The following is a 27640-nucleotide window of genomic DNA, read 5'->3' on the forward strand; positions in this document are numbered from 1 at the left end:
ACCTTTGTCCTGTACCAGACACACCTCTTCAGCAGTGTCAGCTCTGCTCTAATTACAAGACCCCATCGTATCTGGCGGTGGTGGCCCACGCCTTTAATCCCAGCACTGGGAGGCAGAGTCAGGAGGGTCCCTGTGACTTCCAGGCCAGCCTGGTCTATTGAACAAGATCCAGGACCGCCAGTGTGACACAGAGAAACCCTGTCTCGAAAAACCAAAAACAAAGAAAGAAGAAGAAAGAAAGGAAGGAAGGAAGGAAGGAAGGAAGGAAGAAAGAAAATGGAACTAGAAAAAATCATCCTGAGTGAGGTAACACAAACCCAGAAGGACAAACATGGTATGTGCTCACTCATAAGTGGATACTAGATATAAAACAAAGAACAATCAGATGCAACCCACAGAAAATGGAGGCTATATTTATAGCATGGGGGATCCTAGGATGACTGTGGCTTATAATAAATTTTGGTTTCACTCAATTACTAAGCAAGCCTCAATGAAACATTTCACTATTAAGATAAGAATTTATCCTGTATCAAGCTGATAATAGAAAAATAAATTAATTAATTAAAAATAAAAATAAAATAAAGAAAAAAAAACAAAATTGAACTATTAAAAAAGGAAAGAAGGAAGGAAGGAAGGAAGGAAGGAAGGAAGGAAGGAAGGAAGGAAGGAAAATGAGACCCCCATCTTTCCTGCCTGGCACGACCTAAGCCCCACCCACCTGATGACCACGCCCTCCTCAGACCAGACCCTTCCGGTCATCATCTTGGGTTCCTTCTCTCCTTCAGGGCCGGCGCCAAACCTTCACTCTCCTGGTCCAGCACAGATCTACCTCCGCAGGCAGGCCCCTCAGGCCGCCCTCACCTTTGTGGCTATGTTGGGAGGTAACATGGTTCCATCTGCTGCATAGGCCATCCAACCTTTCCTTCCCCAGACCAAGCTCCGCCCCAGCCCCACACAGGCCCCGCCCCTTCCGCCCACAAGTCCTGACTTCTACAGGCCTCTTCCCGCCAGGCCCCGCCCCTCTCGGGTCACGCCCTGCCTGAACCGCCTTACTCAGACTTCGATGGACCCTCAGTCCACTCCTTCTTCAGTCCTCACTCCCTCAGACCCCTCCCTGTTCAGGCCCTTTAGGCTCTTACTGCACCTCTCCCAGTTCTTAAACTCCACCTCTCCCACAGGCTCCGCCTCTCAAACCCCGCCCACCGCCCCAGGCCCCGCCCCTTTACACACTTCCCCACCCCATGACCCCGTAGACCCCGCCCATTGCTCTGCCCTGACAGCTCCCCTACTCTCCTCAGGCCCCGCCTCCCCGCCCGCAAGCCCCGCCCCGAGCCCCGCCCCGAGCCCAGTCCTTCCCTCGTCCTCAGCAGGCCCCGCCCGCCGCCCCGGTCTCGGTCTCTGGGTCGGCGCGCGGCCCTGTCGCTCGGACGCGCGGCGGAAGATGGCGGAGTCCGGTGGCGGCAGTGGCTCTGGCGAGAGTCCCGAGCGCCCGAGCAGGTGAGTCTCGCGCCTCCGTGGGCGCGCACCTCTCGGCCGGGGCGGGGCGCCGACCTGGGACTGCCGGGGCGTGAGCGTTCCAGGACGCCGGCTGCCACCGTCCTGAGCAAGCGCGCGGGCCTGAAAGCGGCTGAGCCGGGCTTCCTGGGAGATGTGGAGCTGGAGGCTGGAGGGGCCCGGGAAGGTGACGTGGGAGGCTGTACGGGGACTCCGGGGCCTTGGCGACCTCCACAGGCCTTGGTGGACAGGAAGCCGTCTAGGGGCCTGGCAGGGATAAGAGGCCTGGTCGTGTCTGGAGGGGACAGTTGGCCAGTCACCTGGGGCCTGGGAATGCCTGGGGAGACACTGAGGCCATGGGAGACCTCAACAGGTCCTGATTAGCAGAAAACTGTCTAGGGCCCTAGTAGGTATATAAGGTGCTCGGGCATGTCTAGAGGGGACAGTGAGGCCACCTGTCCTGATGGCCAGGGAGTCCCAGGGTTGTGAGAGATGGGGTGTGTTTGGGGAGTTTGAGCACTGTGAGAGGTGAAAGTGTCTTGAGGGCATAAAGTCTTTTTAGATCCCCTGTCCTCAGGCTAAAGGATTGGATTGGAGGTCTTGCCCTCAGATACTGGGGCCACATGCACCCCTTTGGTCAAATGGGCTCACCCTTTTCCCTGGTCAGCTCCTGAGGTGGGTTCTTTGAACCTGGGAATTTTCATAAAGATGACAGTTTTGTTTTTGTTTTTTTGAGACAGGGTTTCTTGGTGTAGTTTTGTGTCTGTCCTGGATCATCTAGACCAGGCTGGCCTCGAACTCACAGAGATCCATCTGGCTCTGCCTCCTGAGTGCTGGGATTAAAGGCAAGTGCTACCACTGCCCGGCGACAGATGTTTTTAAATATTTACTTTATTTTGGTTTTCCAATACAAGGAGTCATGTAGCCCAGGCTGGTCTCAAAGTTTCTGTGTAGCTGAGGATAACCTCAAATTCCTACCATATTGCCTCAACCCAAAGTGTCAGTGCATGCTAGGTGAGGACTCTACCAGGATGACAAGTGTTCAACATCCCTGTCATGTGATGCATGCTAGGTGAGGACTCTACCACTAAAGTCCATTCTTACCCCCACTTTTTTGAGACAGTGTTTCACTGTGTAACACCCACCGGCCTTGAACTTGCAAACCTTCTGCTGCAGTACACTGCAGGTGTTTATACACATTTGTGAATTGATCTGGGTCTAAGGGGAAGAGCACTTGACTTAGGGAGCGCTCTTAGGGAGTACTCACACCTAACATTGTCACACTGACCCAGAGCTAGGAACCTGTGCTGAGGGACACCCACTATCCTTGGAAGGCCAAGGAGGAAGTTCAGGCTGTCATCAGCTTGTGAGTGTAAAGGTGCCAAGAGTGCTGCTCTGTGCGACAGTGGGTAAAGTGGGTCCTCACGCGAAGGTTCTGGGCAGGGAAAGGCCTCGTGGCCTGTGGACACGAGTTGGGCACTAGTGCTGACTGGGGAAGCCTGCCACCAAGAGAAGGCATAGACCCAGAGGTGCTGATTGGCACTGGGAAGCTTCAGTGTGAGGTCAGAGGACATCTGCAACCAGAAAAGTAACAGCAGCTGCAGAGTGAGAGAGTGGTGGGGACCAGAGACCTGCGGTGGCGAGCTTGGAGACGCCGGGGAGTGGGTCCCTGGGGTGAAGCTTTTTTAAAGATGTGTTTTTATAATCATTCGTGTGTGTGTGTGTGTGTGTGTGTGTGTGTGTGTGTGTGTGTGTGTGTGTGTGTAGGCCAGAAGAGGGAGCCTGATGAGGAACTGTTGTTGTGAACTACCCATTGTGAGTGCTGGGAACTGAACTTGGATCCCTTGGAAGAACAGTGTGTGATCTTAACTCCAGCCCTGGCTTTTATTTTGTTATTGTTTAAGCAAGAGTTTCATTTTGTAGTCCTCACTGGCCTGACATTTGCTATTTAGCACAGGCTGGCTTTGAACTCCTAATCTCTTGCCTTCAAGAGTACTGGGATAACAACATGTGTGCACACCTCACCTAGCCTACTTCACTTCTTTCAGTTATTTTTCATTAATTATGATTTCAAGATTTATTTATGTGTGAGTGTCTTGCCTGTGTTTATGGCTGTGCACCATGCGCATGCCTGGTGTCCTTGGAGGCCAGAAGAGGGAGCTGGACCCTCTGTAACTGGAGTTAAGTATGGATGTGAGCCATTGTGTTGTGGCTGGTTTATATTTTTTAAAGTGAGCAGTTTATTGACTTTAACTTATTAATGTATGCATCCAACTCCAAAATCCATGTTTGTTTATTATTTTTAGTAACTTTAAATCTTTTTCGATTGTTTTTGTTTTTCGAGACAGGCTTTCTCTGTATAAAAGTCTGGCTGTCCTGGAACTCACTCTGTAGCCCAGGCTGGCCTCGGACTAACAGAGATCCGCCTGCCTCTACCTTCCGAGTGCTGGGATTAAAGGCGTGTGCGCCACCACCTATCTTAACTTTAAATCTTTTTTTTTTAAGCTTTATTTATTTATTTATTATGTATATAGTGTTCTGTGTGCATGTATGCATGCAGGCCAGAAGAGGGCGCCAGATCTCATTACAGATGGCTGTGAGCCACCATGTGGTTGCTGGGAATTAAACTCAAGACCTCTGGAAGAACAGTTGGTGCTCTTAACCTATGAACTATCTCTCCAGCCCCTTAACTTTAAATCTGTATTTTGTGTTTATTATGGGCTCAAACTCAGGTTGGTCAGGCCTGCACGGTAAGCACCTTATCCCTTTGAGCCAGCTCACTGCCCCTTCTTTTCTATTTGAAAGAAAATGTTTTAATTAGTACATGCTAATTATGAGTTGTGGACTTCACTATGGTGTTTTCATTCTGTGTAGAGTGTCTGTTCACCTGCTCTCCCACCGTGCCCCAGCCTTGCATTTCACTAGGTTGTTTACAGGACCATGGCCCCTTGCTTGTATCTGTACCACTGATGAAAATGTCACTCCCTCCTCCCTCAGAACCTTCACTGGGAATCAGTCCTCAGGGAAGAGTGGGGCCTCAGGAGCCTGGAAATGGACAGGCTAGTCGTGTGTTGATGATGATAGCTGCTGTGATTTCAAGAGTACCACAGCGCTGACTTGCAGATGGGCGCTTTGCCTGCATGCATGTCTGTGCACTGCACCTGTCATGTGTGAGTGAGTGCCTTAGAGATCGTAAGAGGGTGTCAGATCCTCTGGAACTAGAGTTGGGAGCCACCATTTAGGTTCTGGGAAGCGAACCCAGGTCCTCTGGAAGAGCAGCGAGGGTTGTTAGTCACTGAGCCGTCTCTCCAGCTTCGGCTCCATGATGTTCCCCAAGCCTTGGAAGGGTGATACAGACGTCCCATTTAGGGCCGAGAGCTCAGCGTCTCTTGTCCCGGTGCTCTGGCGGTCACTTGGAGAGCTGCTCCTCTAGGGCCGACAGCAGTCCTCATCTGCAGGCACAGCTCTGTGGCAGGCAGTCCACTTAACAAAACAGTGGCGGTGCCTCCCCACCACATCTGTGACCTCTCCAGACAGCTCTAGATGTGGCAAGGCAGAAAGTGGTTGGTTCTGCCACAGCAGGCAGACCTGCTGCTCTTTGAGTGTGTGTCCTGCTGTCTTTGCACATGGGGTCACAGCGACAACTGCTGAGGGCAGCAAGTGCCTTTACCTACTGAACCATCTCCATGCCATTTGTTTGCTTAGTTGTGACTGTGTAGCATATGTGTGCATGCCAGGTCAGAGGCCGGTGTCAAGTGTCCTCCTCTGTCCCCCCACCCCCCTTTGGCAATTGTCTGGAGAGGATTTGGTGGTGCTCTGGACGGGCTCTGTCCCTGAGCCTGGGCTTGCTGTTTTGGTAATGGGATCCACCTGTCTTCTGTCCCGATGCTGTAGTTCCAGGCATGGGTCTCTATGCCTGGCTGGCTTTTGTTTGTTTTTCAGTATGGGCACTGGCCATCCAAACTAGTGCATGTGTGGCAGGCATTGGTCTAATGGAGCCATCTACCTTTATGGTCCCTTGGTTTTTGTTTTGTTTGTTTGTTTCTTTTTTTCTTTTCAGACAGTGTCATATAGCTCAGGTTGCCCTCACACTGAAGCTGAAGCTGGACTTAAATTCCTTTCCCCTGCCTCCATCTCTGTGGTTTTGGGATTACAGGTGTGTGCCACCAAACCTGGCTAGGTTTTTATCTTTTGAGGTAAAACTTGTGTAACATAAAATCTACCCTTGTCAGTGACAATTCTGGTGTAGCATATTCACACAGAGACATGCCAGTGTGTCTACCTCACTGATCCCATCTCCAGTCTGGCAGCCCTGCTTCCTGTCTGTGGAGTCACCTGGTCTGGATGTTACACAGGGATGGGACTGTGCGAGGTACAAAATTCCTGCCCTCTCTTGTCCTCTCTCCTCCCTTCCCCTCCTCTCCTCTCCTTCCTCTTTTTCCCTTCCTCCACCCTTCCTCCTCCATCCCTCTTAACAGGGTTTTGCTTATGTAGCCCAGGCCTGCATAGAACCATGATCTGTTAGCTTCTGTTTCCAGTCTTGGTTTTTTGTTTTGTTTTGTTTTTGTTTGTTTGTTTCAAGACAAGGTTTCTCTGTGTGGTCCTGGCTGTCCTGGAACTCACTCTGTAGCCCAGGCTGGCCTCGAACTCAGAGATCCACCTTCCTCTGCCTCCCAAGTGCTGAGATTAAAGGAGTGCACCACCACTGCCTGGCTTGTTTGTTTGAGACAGGGTTTCCCTGTGTAGTCCTGGCTGTACTCAAACCCATACTGTAGCTCAGATCAAAGGTGTGTGCCCCCATACCTAGTAACCTCATCCATCTTAAAATGTCGTCTCCTCTGTGGCTCACATTAGCTGGCTTCCTGTCTCAAGGTGCATTTACATCGTGGCACAGATCAGAGTTTCTTCCCTTTTCATCATCAAATAATATTCCAGTGTGTGCCTAATCACCATTTTATTTACATTGTCGCCCCTGCTGGATGTCTGCTCCTTTTTGTGGTGGTTGTCATTGTTTCTCAGCTGAGAGTGATGCTGTTGTGACACCTGTAATTTTAGCATTAGGAAGGTTAATTACTTCAAGTTTGAGGTCAGCCTGTGCTACATTGTGAGTCTCAGGCTAGCCTGAGCTGCAGAGTGAAACACAAAGGGAAGTGGGGGGCGGATGGGGGAGGTGCTGCTCAGAGGTAGAGGGCGTGCTTAGGTTTTTATAATAAGTAGCAGAACCAGAAATGAATTAAACTAAGCTAATACCCTGAGTCTAGTAATTCATAAGCAAGATTTTGGCTCTGTTGTGCAAGAGCTGGGGACACCATCTGCTCTGCCCTTGGTAGGCCCATCTCGCAGTCCACCCACAGCATCATTACAAGGTCAGGGCAGGAGAGCTGTGGGAACACCATGCCAGGCTCTGCCTGACACACATTCCTTTTCAGAAGCCCCGCCTGCCACAGAAGCTCCACTGAAAGAACACTTTGGTCTCGGTGGACAGTCCATATGCTGCTCCCAGATATGGCTTCAGGCCTGGTTAGTCTTTTGCCGGATTGGAGCCTGTCATTGGCGTTGTAGACCAGTAGGGCTGTGTGCATAACGGTGGGGCTCTGTGCAAAGTGGTGGGATAGTGTTCATGTGGTAACTGTCTTAGTCGATACCTGATGTGATTTGGTGATTGTCCTCTCTCAAAGGGCCTTGTGAGTGGCCAGTGTCTAACTGTCTTAGGAGCCTAGGACACAGAGTGTGATGTACCTCATTTCTCCAACTTGCAGACTGGCCACATCCCTCCATGGAGTCAGGTCTTTCCGGGGAGACACTTTGAACTCCCCAGGAGCAGGGACACTGGCCTTGACTGTGCCACCATCTATGGAGCAACTCTCAGCCTGTCAGGTCATGCCCTCCTCTTCCCAGGAAGGCTGGTGTCAGCTGGCCATGTTGGGGTGATCTCTGGGTTCCCCACCATGTCATGTTGACACAGCTACCCACACTGCCCTCCCTTATGTAACGTGTTTGTTCTGACTTCGCTCATGACTACAGGAGAAGGAGAGCCTGGCTTCTCTTTCCTTGTCTCTTGGGAGCAACAAACCCTGTTGCCTAGCGGAGCTTGTCATAATGTCCGTGTTGAAGCGCAGTGGACAGCACGGCCACCAAGTTGGTGGCGGGCAGAGAGGAGGCCAAAGCCCGGCCCAGGAACAAAGGGGACTTGTTTAGAGAGACCTCCTCCAAGGTTGAGCCTCGGCCAGCTCCTCCTCAAGGGAGTTGAGGTCTGAGCCACCAGGGCTGTAAAGATAGGGATGTCACGTGGCTCTGAGAGGTCTGCCACTTGGCCTCTGGCCTCATTTGGAGGACAGGAACATGGGAAGTGGTAGCCAAGAAGGCTTGTCATGGTTCAGTGAGCCAGGCTTGTCTAAATGTTTTCTCAATTGTCCCTACCAAGGCCAGGGCTTCTAAGGAGACCAGGCTGGCCTTGAACTCAGATCTTCCTGCCTCTTAAGTGCCAGGATTAAAGGCATATGCCTCCATGCCTGGCCTGAGAAGGGTTTTGCTAGTGAGGCCAGTGCCCTGCTGGCATGGAAGCCCTGGCAGTTTGTTGCCCCCTTTCTTGGCCTGGTCATTTTTTCCACACCTGAGAAGAGGAGGGAGGGTGTCCATGAAGAGAGACAGCTCAGGGACTGTGGGGCCCTGAGCTAGGGATGGGTGACATTGGGAAACTCCACTCTCAGCATACCTGCCTTCTCAGTTCAGCTGACACCTAACCTGTAATGGGTGACCCTGGCCTGCTATGTGCCTGTAGACCAGGTGTGGGCAGAGGAGAAAGGCAATCAGAGTGGGGTCCACTCAGACCCTGCTGTGTTTGAAGGCCTCTGGGCCTGGGGCAGAGTAGGCTTGGGGGCCACTGGTACAGGGCACTGAGCAGGGTGGGGGCTCTAGGCTCTTGGGTTTCCATGCAGCTGAGGGGTGGGGGCTGGAGGATGAAGATGTGCCATGGGTGTGTGGGAGGCTGAGATTCTGTGGCCTGGAGCAGCTGTGCTGTCCTTGCAAGGGTCTCATAGACAGAGGTGGCATGGGGCCTGGGCTCACAATCTTGTCTCTCCCAGAAAGGCCCCTGGGGCTCTCTCTGCTCAGTGGACCTGGGGCCAGGGTGACTTTTTCTAGTCCTGAGACTGTCATTCCATGCAAAAGAAGTTAGTAACCACCACAGGCAGAGCTGCAGCTGATGAGTCTTCACTTACCAGCTGTCCTGCCCAAGCCCTTGGCCTGATTCTAAATTATTATCCCCAGCTTGGACCAGAAGACCTTCCTAAGATTACACACCTGTCTGACACCTGCTGAGCCTCCCAGCTTCTCACAACAGGACCTCTGCTTTGCCCTTAGCTGATGACGGCCTTTGTATCCCTAATCTGCCTGGTCACATCTTATGTCCTCTAGAGCATGTGTACGTGAGGCCAGGACCTCAGCAGCCAGCATGGATGCTGAGGGAAGAAGCCTGGCAGATACACAGCCCTCCATGCTGGTAGGTGAAGACACATCATCCTTTATTTGGGATGGAATCAGGAGGAAGCCGTCTTGCGCGGGCTTCCCTTAGCTGGAAGTGAAGGCAGTGAGCTGTCCAGCTGCCTGCAGTGGAGGTAGGGGCTTTGGATCCCCGGACTCCCCTGCTCTAGTAGCTGCTGTGCAGCTGTGCAGACTGGCTCTCTTAACACTTGTTAACCCCAGCCTGGCCCTTCCCAGCACTGTTTCCCGAGCCTGTGAGTCCCCGATGGGGACTGATTTTATCCACTGTGCCCAGGAGCAGTGGGAGCTTTAATTTCTTCTGTAGGGTGAGTGCTTCTGGGATTGAGCTCTCTCAGCCTGCAGGGTGTAACTTTCTAGCTTTTAAAGGGCCTAGTGTGTGTGTGTGGGGGGGGGTTCACTCAAGGATTGAGGCTGGGGATGTTTTCTGACACCACAGCCATGAAATTCCACAGAGGTCAAAGCCAGGAACCGGGCGGGGTGTCTGGGTTGGATATCCGGAGTCTGTTCTCTAAGGGACGGGAGAATTTGAGCCCTGCTTGAAAGCAAAATGCAAGAGCAGAGACTAGGGATCTCCCGGAATCTTCCGCTACCAGGACGGTCAGAACTGGGCTGGGTAGGGTAGCTGCCAGGTGACAGGTGTGCAGAGAGCCACCGAGGCCCCCAAGCAGCCCTTCTGCCCACCACAGCAGCTGCTGCATGCTGCATTGGGACAAAGCTGCTGGCCAAACCCTATCTCCTGTCCATATCAGTTGCCAATCTGGGACACACACGCACTCATGTTCCTGATCCACAGGAACCACTGCGTGGATTCCACCCTTTGCCCATCAACACTCTGGGAAGGCATGGTGGTTGTTGCCAGCTTGTTGAGCTTTCTGGGGCTTGGTGGCCAGAGTGGATCGAGATGTCCTGGCATAGTTGCTACCCACTTGCCATCAGCTTAGCCTACCAGCATAGACAAGAGAACACTGGTGCTGGCTAATTGCCAGTCTACCTCTAGGTTCATTAAGACACCCTGTCTCAGGAATCTGGCAGAGAGTGATGGAGCAGGGTACCTGATGTCTGAGTTCCAGGCCAGATTTGACTACATAATAAGACCCTGTCTAAGACAACCAGCCTGGTCAGTGGGTGGGTGGGTTCAGCCCTTTGCCATCATGTTCTCTTAGGATCTTGGTGGTGGAAGGGGAGACTGACTTCCACATGCATGCCATTGGCACATGTATATGTACAGACACAGGCACACACACCAAGAGAATCTCAATCTGTGTTCCCTCCCCCTAGCCACTGCCCACCTGCTGGCTTAGGCTTGCACACTCCTCCAACCTGGTAACTCCACAGGGGAAAGAGAACCTCCATCTGAAGGTATCTAAAGTCCCAGGGAATGCCAGCTGATGGTGGCATGGGCCTTTAATCCCAGTGCTCAGGAGGCAGAGGCAAGCTGATCTCTGAATTAGAGGCCAGCCTGGTCTACAGAGTGAGTTCCGGGACAGCCAGGACTACACAGAGAAACCCTGTCTCAAAAAAACAAAAACAAAAACAAAACAACAACACAACAACAACAACAACAAAAAACAAAGGGAAGAAAGAAAGAAACCCATCAGTCCTGGGGAAGGTTCTGATTGGCTCAGGTGGGCCACTCTTTCTTCTTCTCACCAATCATGGCCAGGGCTCCAGGAGGCTCTGGTTGGCCAAGCAAGGAATGGGTCTACCAGATCCCCCTGCATTGGCAGAGAACTGGGGTCCCCACCACAGGAAAATGTGTACGAGAGGAAGTTGAATGGGAAAGAGCTGGTTTAGACACCTGCAAAATGGAGAGATTTGCTGCTGGACTGTAATCAGGGTCCCGGGCTGAGCTGCCAGGATGATTCTGGCCTGAGGCTCTGGGACTTTGCAGGCTGGGGTGGCCTAGGTGGCCTACCATGTACCTATGTGCCCCATTGGTGCTGCAAAGGACAACTGGTTCATTGCTGTCTTCCACCCTAAGTGGGACATTGTGAGGGCCACTCATGTCAGTGGGAGAGGGCTCCCAAGAACTAGGCCTCACCTGCCCTTTGCCTGGACCTTAGCACAGGCATCTCTCTGGGCTGTGAGGGAGACCAGAAACAGAATACATATGGAGGTATGATAGTGGGGTTCACGGTAAGCAGCTGGGAGTGCAGGGTAATGGGGGTCATGGTAGGGGAGCTGACCACTTGCACATGTGTGAGGGTATAGAGGCTCTGCTTAGAAACAGGGACACATATTCTTGAGTGCTCACTACCTAAGCACTCCTTCACTGACCCTCCATCTACCCATCCATCATCCACCCTCCATCCACCCATCCACTCCCCTCCACCCACCCTCCATCCACCCTCCATCCACCCTCCACCCTCCATCCACCCTCCACCTTCCATCCACCCTTCATCTACCCTCCATCCACCCTCCACCCTCCATCCACCCTCTCATCCACCCTCCACCCACCCTCCACCAACCTTCCATCCACCCTCCACCCTCCATCCACCCTCCACCCACCCTCCACCCACCCTCCATCCTCCCTCCATCCACCCTCCATCCACCCTCCATCCTCCCTCCATCCACCCTCCATCCACCCTCCCCCTCCATCCTCCCTCCATCCACCCTCCATCCACCCTCCATCCACCCTCCACCTTCCATCCACCCTCCATCCACCCTCCATCCACCCTCCACCCACCCTCCATCCACCCTCCACCTTCCATCCACCCTCCACCCACCCTCCATCCACCCTCCACCTTCCATCCACCCTCCATCCACCCTCCACCTTCCATCCACCCTCCACCCTCCATCCACCCTCCACCCTCTATCCACCCTCCATCCTCCATCCACCCTCCATCCACCCTCCATCCACCCACCCTCCATCCTCCATCCACCCACCCTCCATCCACCCACCCTCCATCCACCCTCCATCCTCCCTCCATCCTCCCTCCACCCACCCTCCACCCACCCTCCATCCACTCACCTTTGCAGCCATTCACCTTGCTGCCCACTGACCAAGGGGCTAACATGACTGAGCTCCTTCACTGTGGGAGAACACTAGGATGTAGCAGGAGAAAGACCCCCTCTGGCCCCCCAGAGCTCCCATTTTAGCCATGGGGAGGCAGGCTAGGAGCAAATAGATGAAGTTCTGAGTGGAGCAGGGGAGACAGCCAGGCAGGGACCTGGAGTCTCCGTGGTAGCTGGCAGGCTCTTCCCTCATGTGCAGGGATCTACATTCCTCATGAGGTGACGGGGTACATAGTGGGTTCCACTGCATTCTCCCTCTGGGGTGGAGCTTGGGTGCTCTGGCCCCTGAGTTCTATGCCTCAGCTCAGCTGGGCTTTGGGGAGTGGGCCTAGCCCTGGAGCCTGAAACCTCCTAGCTGCTTCTCAGTGGTGTCCTTCACCTGCCTGTGGGGCTGTGGGGTGCTAGGGCTTGAACTGTAAGGAGTCCTGTGTCTGCTGTGTGGTCTTGGGCAACTGTGAGTCTCTGTGCCGCAGAGTGTTTCATGTCCAAAGTTCCCAAGCAGCAAGTGAGCCAGAGTCAGGACTGTGTGTGTACCACACACAGCCTGTAGAGTGTGTGGGTCCCTGGGGAAGGCATTCTCATGGAGACACCCAGAACTGTGGTCCAGCTGTGAGTCCAGATGACATAAACTGTGGACAGAGGACGTGGCACTACTCAAGAAGGTCTCATGTTAATCTCCTCCTGGGACCTCTTTCTAGAGCGTGGCTCCTCCTTACTGGTCGTAACAAGCAGTGGCAGTTGAGCCAGTGTGGGACTTGGCATCAGCCATGAGGCCTTACGTTCCTAGTTGATGGCCAAAGCCTCAGATGAGCTCCAGCCTGGTTTGGGCCGGTGGTGGGGGTAGGTCGTGACTTCCGAGAAATGGACGTGCAGAGTAGCCTGTTCTGTCTCTTCCCCCTCTAGCACACCTTTCCTGGAATCCCACCTTACAAGCCAGTGCCCTCCAACTGTCCCTACCCCACCCCCATTTCCCAGGGGGCAGGGGCTCTGGCTCACCCTGACCAGGTGGACTTTATGCTGGTGCTGGGCTAGGCTGCTGGGCTCACCTTTGATCTGTACTAGGGAACAGCATCCCTCACTTCCCAGGAGTCTTTGGGGGATCTGGTGCTGGTTCCTTCAAGGAAGTGCTGAGTCCAGAGAGACACAGGCAGTCCTTTCTCACTCCCACCCAGCTGCGCCACCCTCCCTGGGGTAGGTCTTTAGGTGCAGCCCAGACACAGTGCCTTTGTGGAGAAGATGTTTGGTGAGGAGAGTTCAGCCTGGTCTTTTAAGGGGCTTCTGCCTGCTCCTCCCAAGTTTTGGCTTTCTTTTCTCACAGGCCAGCCTGGAGCAAGCCTACAGCAGGTGCCTTGCCTCCCCCCATTAGAGGTGAGCCCCAGAAAAGAGGACCGTCACTGAAGGAGGGAGCAGGCTGTGGGCCCTGAGCCATGGAGATCCCAGGGGAGGGCTTGCTGACGTGAGAGAGTGGGGGCCGCTGGCTTGCCTGCCTAGTGCCAGAGCACAGTGAGTTGATCCTGTAGCTGGAGTGCTGTGCCCAGAGCTGGGAAAACATTGGGTAACCATGGCAACAGGACAGGGTGGGTGTGCTGGACCCTGGAGCTCTACACCCTCTGCCTTAGTAGTCAGGGCCAGAACCACTGGGATGTTGGTGGGGACAGAATGCTGTGTGGATGAGGTGCCCAAAGCTAGGGGAGGTCCCTGTACCTCAGTTTCTCTATTTTATTTATTATTATTAGTTTTGTTTTGTTTCTTGAGACTGGGTTTCTCTGTGTAGCCCTGGCTGTCCTAGAACTCACTCTGTAGACCAGGCTGGCCTCACATGGGATTAAAGGCCTGCGTCACCTCCACTCCCCACCCCCTGCAGTTACCCTATTCTAAAGGAAGGACATTTTGCTAGCTTATGGGGAGTCACAGGGCCTTGGGGAAGCCTGGTATCTGCTCTGTGCAAGGGTCTGAGGATGGTCCCAGTAAGCTGAGGGCCCAGTGAGATGAAGCCCTAGGCCACCATGCTCCCACATAGCCTGAACCCAAGCTCCCCTCATTCAAGGTCTCTGACAACCCTGTCTGTTGACAGGCCACTGTCTCCTGCCCTATCCCCACTCATCCAGGCTCTCTGGAAGATGTTCCAGGGCCCTGTTGCTGATCTGAGGTGGCCATCCTGGCATTACACTGTTCCCTGAAGCTCTGTCCGCCACTTGCATGTTTGGGGACCAAGGGCGGGGCCCCAGTGCGGCTGGGGCATGAGCCAGCCGGCCAAGTCTACTCCAGCGCGCCACATGGACAATAAAAGTGAAATTGCTTTGAAAGGAGAAGTGGCCAGGCTGGGGGAGCAGGGAGCGGCGTCACCCGGGTGTGTGAGGCGGCGGGCTGCACTCTGTGTGGGGGTGGGAACGGATTTTACTAAACCCCAAAGAAATGTTTCCATGAAATTCCTTCTTGTTCTTGCCTGGTTTTGGACATTCTGGGGAGAATGGTTCTAGGGTTTGGAAAGCTGGCCTCGAGGACAAGGCCATGGGCTGGGTAAGGTCTGGGGCCCATGTCCCTTGCCAGCTCCTAGCTCCCAATGCCCCTCAAGGCTCCAGTCTCAGGTGTGATCTGCCACAGCTGATGTGGCAGGGCTTGTGGGCTCTTTCTGTAGCTACCTGCTCTGACATGATGTCCCCAGAACAAGATTGGAGGTGAGAACCCCTGCAGAGTGGGGGCCTGGGAACTCAAGCAAGGGTTCCACACCTGGTCCCCAAACAGGTGGTCTCCTCAGGGCCATGCACCAACTCAGGCCTTCAAACATTTTGGATGGTCTGGGTGTGTGCCTGTGTCCAGCACAGGCTTGGACCCTCCTGCCTGGGTACCTTGGGCAGTACTGGGAACATGGAGGCGGCAGGGTGGCAGGGTGGATGGGCCTGGGCCAGGCATGAGATGGAATGTGAGTGGAGGTGTAGCCAGGGTGGGTGGTGAGTTGCCTCTGGAGACTGTCCGGTCCGGGGTTGCTGACGCACTGGCTCAGATGACTCATGGGCCGGCCACCATGACTCGAGGGGCTGTCTGTCTGGAGATTCAGACTGGCTCAGGGGGCCCACCATGTGGCCGCCCACTGTCTAGAATTGTTCTGAGTAATGGGTCCGCCCTCCTCCCAGTGCTGGTCCTGGTGCTGGTAGAGGAGACCTTAGTCAGCCCAGGCAAGACAGCCCTTGTGTCCGTCCCTGCTCTGGCTGAGCTGTACTTGTGTGTGCTGTGGGGGCTTGGAGCACTGCAGGGCGGCTCACCAGGGCAGAGTGGCCATGTCAGGGACTTGCTAATGCCTAGGGGGCAGGAGCTCAGCTCAGGCCACCAGCTACAGAGACCAGAAGATCAGAGGTACTACTGGCCATGTCTGCTGCCTCTGCCTTCAAGGACCAGGCCGCCCATTTCCTTGGGGGACCTAAACTCTGGTCACCTCTCTGGGTCCCCTTTTACAACAATTAATTACATTTATTTTCTCTTTTTTGGTTTTTCGAGACAGGGTTTCTCTGTGTAGCTTTGCACCTGTCCTGGACTAGCTCTGTAGACCAGGCTGGCCTCGAACTCACAGAGATCCGCCTGCCTCCCGAGTGCCGGGATTACAGGCGTGCACCACCACTGCTCGGCACATTTATTTTCTCATCCTGCCTCTGTGTGTGCATGTGCACACAAGTCATTGGGTGCTTTTAGAAGTCAGAGGACAACCTGTGGGAGTGTCTCTGTCCTGTGTGTGTCCTGGGAATTGTCACCTTGTCAGGGTTGGTGGCAAGCGATTCCACCTGTCGAGCTATCTCAACTCTGGGTCTCCACACACCTTTTTTTCCCCAAGGAAGGTAACAGCAGAGGACTCTGGGAGACAGAGGCACCAGTCATTCTTCCTTCCTGGGGCAGTGCCGTCTGGCTGCGTGGCACTCTCGGGCTGTCCTCACCATCAAGAATGTGGGTTGGCTCATACTAATTGTGTCCTGAGCACCTTCCTGCCACCTGTGACAAAGACCCCCAAGACCTTCCCTACTCTACTGCTTATACCCTCAGGCAAGCAACCACAGGTAGGCAGTGCTGGAAGGAAAATGGGTCCACACTACACACACAGGCCTTTCATTTAAAAACCCTTTCATTTAATCTTTGGTAATTTCATACTTGTGATCCTGTGCACCCCCCAACTTCGCCACCTACTGCCTGCTTTGTGCCGTGCATGTGTGTGCAGTTGTTGCCTGTATGCCGGAATGCTGGCTGAGCCTGCTGGCTTGCTCTGGTTCTTGTGCAGCCGTATGTAGGGGCAGCGCTTCCCAGTCTTCCTTGTCCCCCAGCTCTCACATTCCCTCTGCTCTGCTTCCACAGTGTTTCCTGAGCCTAGAGAATGTGGGGTAGATGTCCTCTCCAGGCGAGCACCCAGTCACTTAGTCTCTGCCCTTTGACCAAGCAAGCTTCTGCGTTAACTGCTGCCCAGCTTTGGTGGCCATGACTAAACAGTGCTAATCCCAGAGTGTAGAGAGAAGCATCGTTCTGAAGGCAGCTTGACCGCATGTCTGTTTAACAAGACCACTATAGCAGGACCCTCAGCCACACAGCTTCTGGCTAAGTTTGAAGAACCAGCAAAGATGCCCTAATGTAGACGTGGTTGTCTGTGCTTTACCCTGAAGCACCGCCCCCAGTAGGCAGCAGGTAACTGCTAGATACCTGCCCCTCCTCCGGACAGTGGCCAAGGGACCCCTTAAGACCTGGAATACGTACGTACTCACTCTCTTGGCTACCTTGTGGTCTTGGATGCTGGGTGCTGGTGCTGCGGAGGAAGACAGAGTTCAGAGAACAGCATTGGACTGCGCCCCATGCCTCCTGGATCCTGGGACTGACTCCCTTATGCTGATTGTGAGTTAACCCAGAATAAACCCCTTTGGCTATTAGACAGACTCCGTGGAACTGCCTCATCACCTTCTGCAGAACCAGCCACATGTCCAATCAGAGCGATGGCTCAGCCACGTGACCAGCATGCCGCCAGTGCGCCAGTGACCTGCTTCTTGCTGGCAGGTCGTATAGTGCAGGACCCAGCCCTGGGCGAGAAGGCTGTTGGTGGCTTTGTTCCCTGTGACCACTCAGCACCTTGGGCACTGCGGAAGCTTGGCAGCAGTGACCTCTCTTCCTGTTATTCCTCACATAATGCACCATGGTGACAGCCACACACACTGCATGTCGATTTCACTAGGTGCAGCATCACCTGTGAATGACAGAAATTGGGCTAGGGTTACTGGTGACAGGTCCACATAGGTGCATCGTGACACAGGGTCATAAATCTCTGTGGGTTTTGTTGTCCATGGGCTGTAGGTTCCAGTCCTCACAGGTTCGGTGACAGCCCTCTCCAGGTGGGTTAGGCTCAGCACGGCGCCGCCAAAGCATGAGCTCCTCCTAGCACTGAGTCTCCCTCAGGCCCCAGGGGCTCTGCTTCCTTTCCTACCAACCCTCAGCTCCAGCCTCTGCACCATCCTTTATTTATTTAATTATTGACATATGTGTTTTGCACTCTTGAAAGTCTGTATACCACATGTGTGCAGCGTCTATGAAGTCCAGAACGCCTGGAACTGAGTCACAGATGGTTGTGAGCCTCCATGGGGTGCTGGGAACTGAACCTGGGTCCTCTACAGGAGCAGTGAGCACTCTCAGCCACCGAGCCATCTCTCCAGCCCTGCGCTTTTAATTTCATTTGTGTATACTATCTGTGTGGGTCTATGTGAGTGTATGCCACATGAACAGAGGAACCTGTGGAGGCAAAAAGGAAGTATAGGATCCCCTTGGGCTGGAGGTACAGGTGGTTAGTTGTGAACCACTTAGGGTGGGTGCTGAGAACTGAACTTGGGTCTGCAAGACTTGCAAGTACGCTTAAGCAGTGAGCTGTTGCTCCAGCCCCAAGCACCTTTCATCAGGATGCAGGCTTTATATCAATTTCATGATGCTTTTTACATATGGAGAGTCATAGCTCAGTGTCCAAAGGACGCGTGCTCCACTTGGTGCATTATACCTGGTACAAAAATCTTTCTCCTGTCCCAAATCTCCTTGAACTAAGGAAAAGTCCCTGGGTGACTGTGGAAGTCTTTGCCTCTGGCTTTTTGTCCCTTCCCAGGAGGATCTGTGGGCTGTGGAGCTGCATGGTGACTCCAGAGGATCTTGCTCCCTTGACAGCTGAGAAAAGCTGATCCAATGTGTCAGAGAGGTCTCTTGCCACATACTTTACTTGTCCACTGGTCTTTTAAGAAGTGATTATTACTGTACTTATTTGTGTTTGAGGGTGGGGCACGTGCCACAGTGACTATAGAGGTCAGAAGAACCTGTGGGAGTCAGTTCTTTGTTTCCACCATGTGAGGCTCAGAGACTGAACTCAGCTTGCCAGGCTTGGCCACAAGCACCTTTATCTACTGTGCCATATTGCCTGTCCCACCTATGCTTATGGATGCTAGCTCCCTGTCAGCTGCATGAACAGCTGCACTGTGGCCCCCTTCCAGACCTTTCATCTAGGATGTTCACAGGTGTCCTGTCCCCTGCTCCTCCTAAAGCCTGTGGCATCACAAGGTAGGGCCACGTGTGTGAGTGGACAACTAAATGAATAGCACAGGGTAAGAAGAGGACCCGGGTCACTGGCCCCTGGGTCTGCTCAGTCCACCCTGGCACAAGTCCAGTGCCCTGGCAGGGCTAAGACTGCTCTGCCTAAGTGGTCACTGGTATTGGTGACCCTCAAAGCTATATCCAGCTGTTGGGCTTCAACCTGGCTCAGGCTAGCTTGCAGCTGTGGCTGACTCTGGGGACCACAGTGGAAGATGGTGTGTGTACCAGCCTCAAGACATGGAGGAGGGTCCCGCAGTGGGGACACTGCTGTTCCAGGGGTAGCCAGCCTGTGAGTCTCTGGTGCTTTATTACTTATTACATTTATTTATTTTGGGGAAATGAGTACCCATGTGTGGAAGTCAGAGGACAGCTCACACGAGTCTGACCTCAACGTCTACTGCTTTCGGGGCTCGACTGGGCACTTTCAACCGTTGAGGCATCACGCTAGCTTCTTACTCTGTTTCATTGAGACAGGCTCTTACTTACTCAGCTCAGGATGGCCTTAAACTTGCAGCAATCCTCCTGCCTCAGAACCCTGTGAGCTTGAAAGACAGGTGTGTATTTTAACCAGTTCCCCTCCCCCAGGAGGGAGATGCACCTCTATCTTCCGAGAAGGAGGGTGCACAGGGTCACACAGAGACATCTGAGCCTGGTTTGATCTGTGGCTTCTGCCCTGACCTAGGCCTCCACTGCATTGGATCAGATAGGCTCAGGCAAGTCTGGGGCTCTCAGGGGCTTCATGGACACAGACACTGGCCCCAGAAGCCTCATTGTTTTTCTCAGTGGGGCAGGAACAGGTGTGCCAGTTCCAGCCTCCACATAGCTCTCAGCCAGTTCCTGCCCCTCAGCTCTCGATGCCATGGCCCCATCTGGGGACAGTAAGCTAGGCCTGTGTGCTTTGACAATCTTTGGTCCTGTTGTACAGAATATATATCCACTGAGTGCCTCAGTTTCCCCAGATCCTTGTAGGCTCATGAGGGATGTTGTCAGGAGCCTAAGCTTCTCAAGACTCTGGAGACCAAGCCACAGAAAGCCCTGGACTCTGCCCCTGGAACTGGCCTGGGGAGGGTGACCCTGGACCCTTGGCCTGTGACATAGCACAGAGCATCTTCCAGAGTCCCTGAGTCCCAGGTTTGTTGGGGGTTTGGGAAACAGAGTAGGGGCTCAGACTGCCACAGTAACCTAGCCAGAATGCCATTGTGCTCAAAGAAGACAGAGGCAGGTGCTGACATTTTAGCCTCCACCTGGTCCAGGAGAGACTGCACGACAAGCCAGGGTCTACCTGGACGCCTTCCCTCCCCAACCTCAGTAGCCAGGCACCCTACATTGTTGGCCAGTCCCGAAGACTTTGGCAGTAAGTGCTGATTCTGGGCTTTCCTGCCACCTTAAGGACTCTTGGCTTCCTATCCAGGGCAGCCTGGACCTCACTACACCACAGACCCTTATGCTGGGTCTGAGCACCACCACCTTATCAACATTGGCAGTGCCTGGCCCTGAAGTACCTCTGATCTTCCACCTGAGGGTCTCTAAGGGCCACCAAATTGGGCAGCTGGCCAGGGGTCTTGGGAGTCAGGGTGCTCTGTGTAGCTGGAGCAGGATCCAGCTCTGAAAGCTCCTTGTTTGGGGACTGGTGGGTTGGGGTCCCCGAACCTTCCCCCCTCGTCATCTCTTGGAAAGTCCAGTGCCCCGCATTCCTAGCCCAAGAATGGAAGGGCAGGTCCCAAAGGGTTGATAGTCCAGAGAGAGAGAGGAACGGACAAGAACTCAGCAGGGGGAAGGGGAGAGGGAGGGTATAGTCTGGGGAGGCTTGATGGAAGCCTCAGCAGCACCGTCCTCCTGTGTTCTGGGGGGGCGAGTGTTATGTGCAGAACTTCGGCAAGGGTATCTGAAGGGAACAGCAGAGGGGCTGCTGGGGGCTGGACAGGGGGTAAATTGAGTCAAGGAAATGAGGACAGACCACTGATGAGTGTGTTGATATACTGTGTACCCTAATCAAGTTTACCTGAAGATTGGAGAACAGAACAAACCACTAGATTAAACATAGATGCCAGGCAGTGGTGGCACACACCTTTAATCCTAGCACTCGAGAGGCAGAGGTCCATCTGGATTTCTGTGAGTTCAAAGTCACCATGGACCACATGAGATTGACTCAGTCTAGGAGAGAAAGAGACCCAGACAGTGGTGGCACACACCTTTAATCACAGCACTTGAGATCTCACGAATTTGATCGGGAAGCATACATGCCTTTAACCCTAGGAAATAATATGGCAGGGCGGAGAAAGGCATGAGGAGACAGGATCAAAGCCTCTCGACTGAGGAGTCCTAGAGGTAAGAGGTGTCTTGTTCCTTTGTCTCTGATCTTTCAGTGTTTACCCCAATTTCTGGCTCTGGGTTTTTATTAAAAGACCTTTTTAAGATTCATGTTACAGATGGGCTTGAGGGTATGCTTGTCTTTTGGCTTTCCTTGCTTTGTTTTAGACAGTCTCACTGTGTGGCTCTGGCTGTCCTGTACTCGCTCTGTAGACCAGGCTGGCCTTGAACTCACAGAGATCCATCTGTCTCTGGTTCCCCAATGTTGGGACTAAAGGTGTGTGCCACCACACTCCACCTATTTGTGTTTATGAAATAGGTTCTCAAACAGCCCAGGCTGTCATTATATTCACACTGTAGCTGTAACCTTGAACTCCTGATCCTCCTATTTCCATTCCAGAGTGCTGGGATGAAATGTGCACAGGCCCTCACTGGAGTTCTAGGCCGGGCTCCACCCCTGAGCCACGCCCCAGGGCAGCCCTTTTTCAGGTGGACAGTCTTGTAGTATTTCCAGTATGGCACAGGCGTCTCCATCCCTCCACAGGGAGACCCTCTTCCCCTTCTACCTCCTGTGCTGGCCATGCTGCATCCTCCTCTGTGTGGAGTTGTCAGTTGTGGCTGCTTCTGTCACTCAGGATTACAGTTCCGAGCGTCCTCCATGTCACTGTGTGTGGGACCCCACTTGGAGGTTTCTGAGTTATGTCTCCTCTGCTGTCCCTGCAGCCTGGCCAACAGGAATGGGACCCTCAAGTGCACCTTCTCTGCGGCTGGCCACAGCACTGGCCTTCTGCAGGGCCTGGCTGCCCTCCGTGCACAGGGCCAGCTGCTTGATGTGGTCCTCACTGTCAACAGCGAAGCCTTCCACGCGCACAAGGTGGTCCTGGCGGCCTGCAGTGACTACTTTAGGTAAGTCTGGCTCTAGGGACTTGAGTTCACACTTCTGCCACCTCTGTGGGGACCTATGTGGCAGCCACCTCCTTGTGTTAAAGACAATGCTTTACTATGTAGCTTGGATTAGCCTCAAATACACAGTGCCCCCACATCTTCTGGTGTTGAGGTGACGGGCGTGCCAGCACACCTGGCCTATGATTTCTTCCTAAGCTTCTTTTCTTTTTCAGTCCTCGTGTGTGCTGGGTGAGCACTCCCTCTGTTTTTAAATTTTTATTCAGTGTGTGTGTGTGTGTGTGTGTGTGTGTGTGTGTGTGTGTGTGTGCTGGGTGAGCACTCCCTCTGTTTTTAAATTTTTATTCAGTGTGTGTGTGTGTGTGTGTGTGTGTGTGTGTGTGTGTGTGCTGGGTGAGCACTCTCTCTGTTTTTAAATTTTTATTCTGTGTGTGTGTGTGTGTGTGTGTGTGTGTGTGTGTGTGTGTGCTGGGTGAGCACTCCCTCTGTTTTTAAATTTTTATTCAGTGTGTGTGTGTGTGTGTGTGTGTGCTGGGTGAGCACTCCCTCTGTTTTTAAATTTTTATTCAGTGTGTGTGTGTGTGTGTGTGTGTGTGTGCGCGTGTGCGCGCGCAATGGTGAGTGAATCACACATGAGCCCTGGTGAACGTGGAGGGTGGAGGACACCATTCAAGCACCAGGTCTTTCCTGTCACTGTGTGGGTCCAGGGATCAAACTTAGCTGTCAGGTTTACCAGCAAGTGCCTTAACTGCTGAGCCATCCTTCAGGCTTGCCTGCCCCTCACCCCTTTTTCTCTCTTGAGACGGATCTCATGTAGCCCAGGCTAGCCTCACACTCACAATGTAGCCCAGGATGTCTGTGAACTCCTGATCCTCTGCTTCCACCTCCCCATGTGCCCAGGCAGGCACTGTGTCAGCCTCAGCCTCTCCCTCCCCGTTCCTAACCCGTCCTTCAACACCTGCTGTATGTCGGGCACTGGTGCAGACAGGCCATGTGTGCCCAGCAAAGATAAGTAGTAATGAGCCCCTTGCTGCCGTGACGGTCCCTCCAAGTCACTAGAGCAAACAGCTGAGGACTGGGGGGACATGGGAGCTGTGTGCCTGAGGTGTCTGAGGGGCTCTTTGAGCCCCAGCTCTTCTGTTAACCCATGGCCTCAGGCCTGCAATGACACATGGGTGTCTACTTTTCCCTGTTGAGGGACTGAGTCAGAGCTAAAGGCCCAATGGAGCTGGCTGGTTAGGGGGTACCCCTGTTGGCAGGGGTGGGAGCAGGAATGGTTGCCCTTTCAGACCTGTGCTATCTCCTTCTCCCCCAGTTGTGATCCCTGTTCTAAGAGGACCAGCTCTTCCAGGTCCACTGCCACGCACTGTGTGTATTGGGCCACATGTCCCTCTAGGCCCAGCTGCCCTCCCTGGGGCTCAGTGAGGCCATTCTGGGGAGCTGCTGCAGCCAAGCCAACTGGGGCATCGATGCTATTTTTACCCAGGATTTGGGGGCGGGTGGGCGGCCCAGCCAGCAATGCCTTTTAAAGGCACCCCCGCTCTGGCAATGTAGCCCATGAGGCCTTAAAAGGCAAAACTCTATCCTGTCATTTGGTCTGGCCTCTTTTCTCACTGAAGTGTCCAAGGGCTGGTGGGGACTCTTGAGGGACAGGCAGGGGCCAGGTCTGGGGGCTGTTCCTCATGGCCCCAGGGAGGCCCTGGATACTGACCCACAGAATGATGCCATTAGGTGGCATCCCCTCCATGGCACCTATGGCCTCCCTCCTGGTATGACCTGAGCCTAGGCTGCATGAAGCATGTACCACTGTGAGTGGGCATCATTTTGATGATGGGGGATGTCCTTCCCTCTCTGTCAGTGTCAGGGAAGCCTGCACACAGTTGTGAGGGCTGTTCTGAAATGACAAGACTGTCACCCAGGGATCCTACAGACCCTTTGAGCACAAGCCAGCCCTCTCCTCCTTCCTGCTGGGAGCTGAGACTTAACCCCAAGCCTTTCCAGAGCCCAGTGTATGGGTCTGCATCCCCTCACCAGCTGGCACGTGGCTCCAGAGACCCCTGGCAAGGCTCTCACACAGGCTGAGGACTGAGCTGATTCTGGGCCATGTGTGGGCACCAGTGAGACCCCTGGCACTTCTCCCTGAAGACAGCAGTAATGGACACAGCCCCTTGTGGGCAGGCACCTCTTGGGACCTTGCAACAGGCTCGGGGAACAGGGTAGGCCCTTTGATCTCTTCTTCACAGATTGCAGCCTGGGGAAGTGGGTGCTGGATTCTGCTAGTGTTAGGAAGCACAGGCTGGTCCTGTCTCTGGATCTCAAGGCAGCAGGACCTGCACATCTGTAACTATGTCTCTTTAAGAGACCCACAGGTCAGCTTTGGGGGCTGCAGGGCCCCATGCAGAGGTGCCAGCAGTAATGGCTGGCCCCTGCAGCTGCACAGGGTCAAAAAGCCTGGGGTGAGGGCAGAACACAGCTTGGGCACACTGACAGACCTGCTTATGGGTGTGTTGCCACCTCCAGGGCCATGTTCACTGGCGGCATGCGGGAAGCCAGCCAGGCAGTCATCCAGCTGCAGGGCGTGTCTGCACGAGGCCTGCGCCACATCATTGACTTTGCCTACAGCGCTGAGGTGACGCTGGACCTGGACTGTGTGCAGGATGTGTTGGGTGCCGCTGTGTTCCTGCAGATGCTGCCAGTGGTAGAGCTATGTGAGGACTTTCTGAAAGCCGCCATGAGTGTGGAGACATGCCTGCACATTGGCCAGATGGCTACCACCTTCAGCCTGGCGTCGCTCCGTGAGTCTGTGGATGCCTTCACATTCCGTCACTTCCTGCAGATTGCGGCAGAGGAGGACTTCCTGCGCCTGCCACTTGAGCGCCTTGTCTTCTTCCTGCAGAGCAACCGGCTGCAGAACTGCGCTGAGATCGACCTGTTTCGCGCTGCCGTGCGCTGGCTGCAGCATGACCCCACCCGTCGAGCCCGCGCCAGCCTCGTGCTGCGCCACGTGCGCTTCCCGCTCATGCAGCCTGCCGAGCTGGTGGACAGTGTGCAGACACTAGATGTCATGCTTGACGACGCCCTGTGTCGCCAATATCTGCTGGAGGCCTTCAGCTACCACGTGCTGCCCTGTCGCCAGCATGACATGCAGTCGCCACGCACAGCTGTACGCTCGGATGTAGCATCCCTGGTGGCCTTCGGAGGCACGCCCTATACTGACAGTGACCGAGCGGTCAGCAGCAAGGTGTTCCAGCTGCCGGAGCCTGGGGCCCGCCACTTCCGTGAGCTCACAGAGATGGAGCTGGGCTGCAGCCACGCGGGCGTGGCTGTTCTGGATAACTTCGTGTATGTGGCAGGTGGACAGCATCTGCAGCACCGCAGCGGCGAGGGCGCTGTGGATGCCTGCTACCGTTATGACCCGCAGCGCAATCGCTGGCTGCGGCTTAGGGCGCTGCGTGAGAGCCGTGTGCAGTTCCAGCTCACAGCACTTGGTGGGCTGCTGTACGCCACCGGTGGCCGCAATCGCGCAGGCAGCCTGGCTTCGGTGGAGCGCTACTGCCCACGCCGTGACAGCTGGGACTTCGCCTGCCCGCTCAAACGCCGCACCTGGGGCCACGCGGGCGCTGCAGCAGCTGGTCGCCTCTATATCTCAGGAGGCTATGGTGTCTCTGCTGAGGACAAGAAGGCGTTGCAGTGCTACGATCCTGCGGCCGACCGCTGGGAGCCCAGGGCGCCCATGCGTGAGCCTCGGGTGCTACACGCTATGCTGGGCGCCGCTGGCCGCATCTACGCCCTAGGCGGCCGCATGGACCATGTGGACCGCTGCTTCGATGTGCTGGCGGTGGAGTACTATGTGCCTGATGCCGATCAGTGGACCAGCGTGGCCCCTATGCGTGCTGGCCAGTCGGAGGCCGGCTGCTGCCTGCTGGAGAGGAAGATCTACATCGTCGGTGGTTACAACTGGAGGCTGAACAATGTCACGGGCATTGTGCAAGTGTACAACACCGAGACCGATGAGTGGGAGAGAGACCTGCACTTCCCAGAGTCCTTCGCGGGCGTCGCCTGTGCCGCTGTCCTGCTGCCCCGCGCTGGCCACGGGAGGTAGCTCTGGTCCGGGCCTGGCTGTGTTCCCAGTTAGTGTTAGACACACCCCCGAGCCAGCAGAGATACCTGGTCCCAGAGGTTTGGACACCACTGGCAGCTACTGCCCAATGTGTGTCTCTGTGCTGTCCTGGGTGGCTCAGCCTCAATTTTTCTCAATCCTGACCAACCACTCAGAAATAAGCTTGTGGACACAAAATATCCAAGTCTGAGTGAAACTGCCCCTCCCTGTCTTCTGGCTGGTTAAAATTCCAGCTGCCCAGTGGGTAAAGGCACTGCCCCAAGCCTGACAACCAGAGTTCTGTCTTGGGACCCACAAGGCAGAAAGAGAAACTGACTTCTTAAAATTGCTCTCTGATCTCCATGTGGCACCGTGGCACACATGTGCACACAATCAAAAGAGTGTAATTTAAATGATTGTAAACAACTCTCCTGGTACCTGGGCAACCATTCAGAATGCAAGAGCCAGAGGGTGCCCCAGAGGCACCCTGACAGGTGGCAGATACAGAGACATGCCTTCACCCCCAAGCTCCCTGGCCCTGCTTGACATGTGCACTCCAGGAGCATCCCCAAGAGGCTCTCTTGCCAATTGGGAAGCCAGCATTCTTTGTGTCCCATCCACCTTTATAAGAAGACAGCCAAGTGAGTGTAAGTGGCCTTCTCCAGTACTCTGGAGGCTGAGATGGGAGAATTATTGCAGGTTCTAGGGCAGACAGGGCCACACAGAGAGAGAGATCCTGTCCCAGAACAAAACCCACAAAACCAAAACAGGAAACACAAAAGCCAGCTATGTCAGGTGGGGTGGCCTTGTCTGACTCCAAGTGTAGCCTGAGGCTGCCTGCAAATGGCCACACTCCCTTGTCTGACCACATGGGTCCTAGACCCTGGGGGGGGGGCGATGCTGTGGCCATGAGCTCCGGCAGTCCTGCTGGGGCATCAGCCATGTTGTGTTGTTTAAACCTTGAAGTCTCGCCTTCCTGTTTTGTTTCACTTTTATTGCTGAAGGAAGCCAGCCCCACTGTCTTCCAAATAAGATTTGTTCTCTGGTGTTTAAAGTGTCTCTTTGCTGCTCAGACAGAGGGATGTCGCCTCTGTGTGACCCCCCCCCCCACCGCATGAGTCATTAGCCCGCTCCTGTGCTGTGGGCCTCTGCTGATCAGTTCTTTTATTTAATAAATACTATAGTGGAAGGATGGAGCAGACCTGTGCTGAGCACCTGCAGCCTGCCTGCCTAGTCTCCAAAGAACAAGAAGCTGCAGGGTGTCAGAGCTGAGCAGTCTGGAAGAGGGTGTGCGGGAGCCTCTCCAGGGAGCTGCAGCCCCCAGAAACGTCTCTCACAGCTCAGCTGCACACCCCAACTGCAGATAAGCCTCAGAGGCCATGATGGGGCAGAGTCAGCAGGACCTGTCTCCACCCTCCCAGGTGTCCCTGCCCCAGCTCAGCACAAGTCTCTGATACCCAAGACAGTCCCTAAGAAGGCTGTGCTGTCACCCTCCACCTCACCCCAAGGTCTCTGCCCTACTGCCCTGACGTTGTCCTCAGCAAGGCTCACACAGCAGCTACTAAAACAAGAGCTGATGTGTGGAAGGGAGGAGCCAAGGCTGGAGGGGCATCCACACGGAACTCACCAAGACATTCTAGCTCCCCACAACCTGAGCTTCCCCCAGAGAGAACACCTCCATCAGAAGCACAGCCCTGCAGAGGGCAGGGTGAAGTGTCTGCCAGC

General features: G+C 54.3%; 1 protein-coding gene across 2 annotated transcripts; it reads left to right on the forward strand.

Moving 5' to 3' along the window:
• The first annotated feature begins 1361 nt into the window (after positions 1-1361).
• Klhl26 (kelch like family member 26) lies at positions 1362-26221 on the forward strand. Of its 2 annotated transcripts, none has more exons than XM_036166425.1 (3): positions 1362-1497; positions 21637-21819; positions 24337-26221. In XM_036166425.1, the coding sequence occupies exons 1-3, from the start codon at positions 1442-1444 to the stop codon at positions 25916-25918; spliced, it is 1821 nt and encodes a 606-aa protein (XP_036022318.1). In that variant the 5' UTR covers positions 1362-1441; the 3' UTR covers positions 25919-26221. The 2 variants fall into 2 exon arrangements, with proteins under 2 accessions (XP_036022318.1, XP_036022319.1); XM_036166426.1 differs by lacking the exon at positions 1362-1497 and adding an exon at positions 16001-16058.
• The last annotated feature ends 1419 nt before the right edge of the window (positions 26222-27640 follow it).

This window comes from Onychomys torridus, chromosome 17 (genome assembly GCF_903995425.1).
Source record: "Onychomys torridus chromosome 17, mOncTor1.1, whole genome shotgun sequence".
Lineage (NCBI taxonomy): Eukaryota > Metazoa > Chordata > Mammalia > Rodentia > Cricetidae > Onychomys > Onychomys torridus.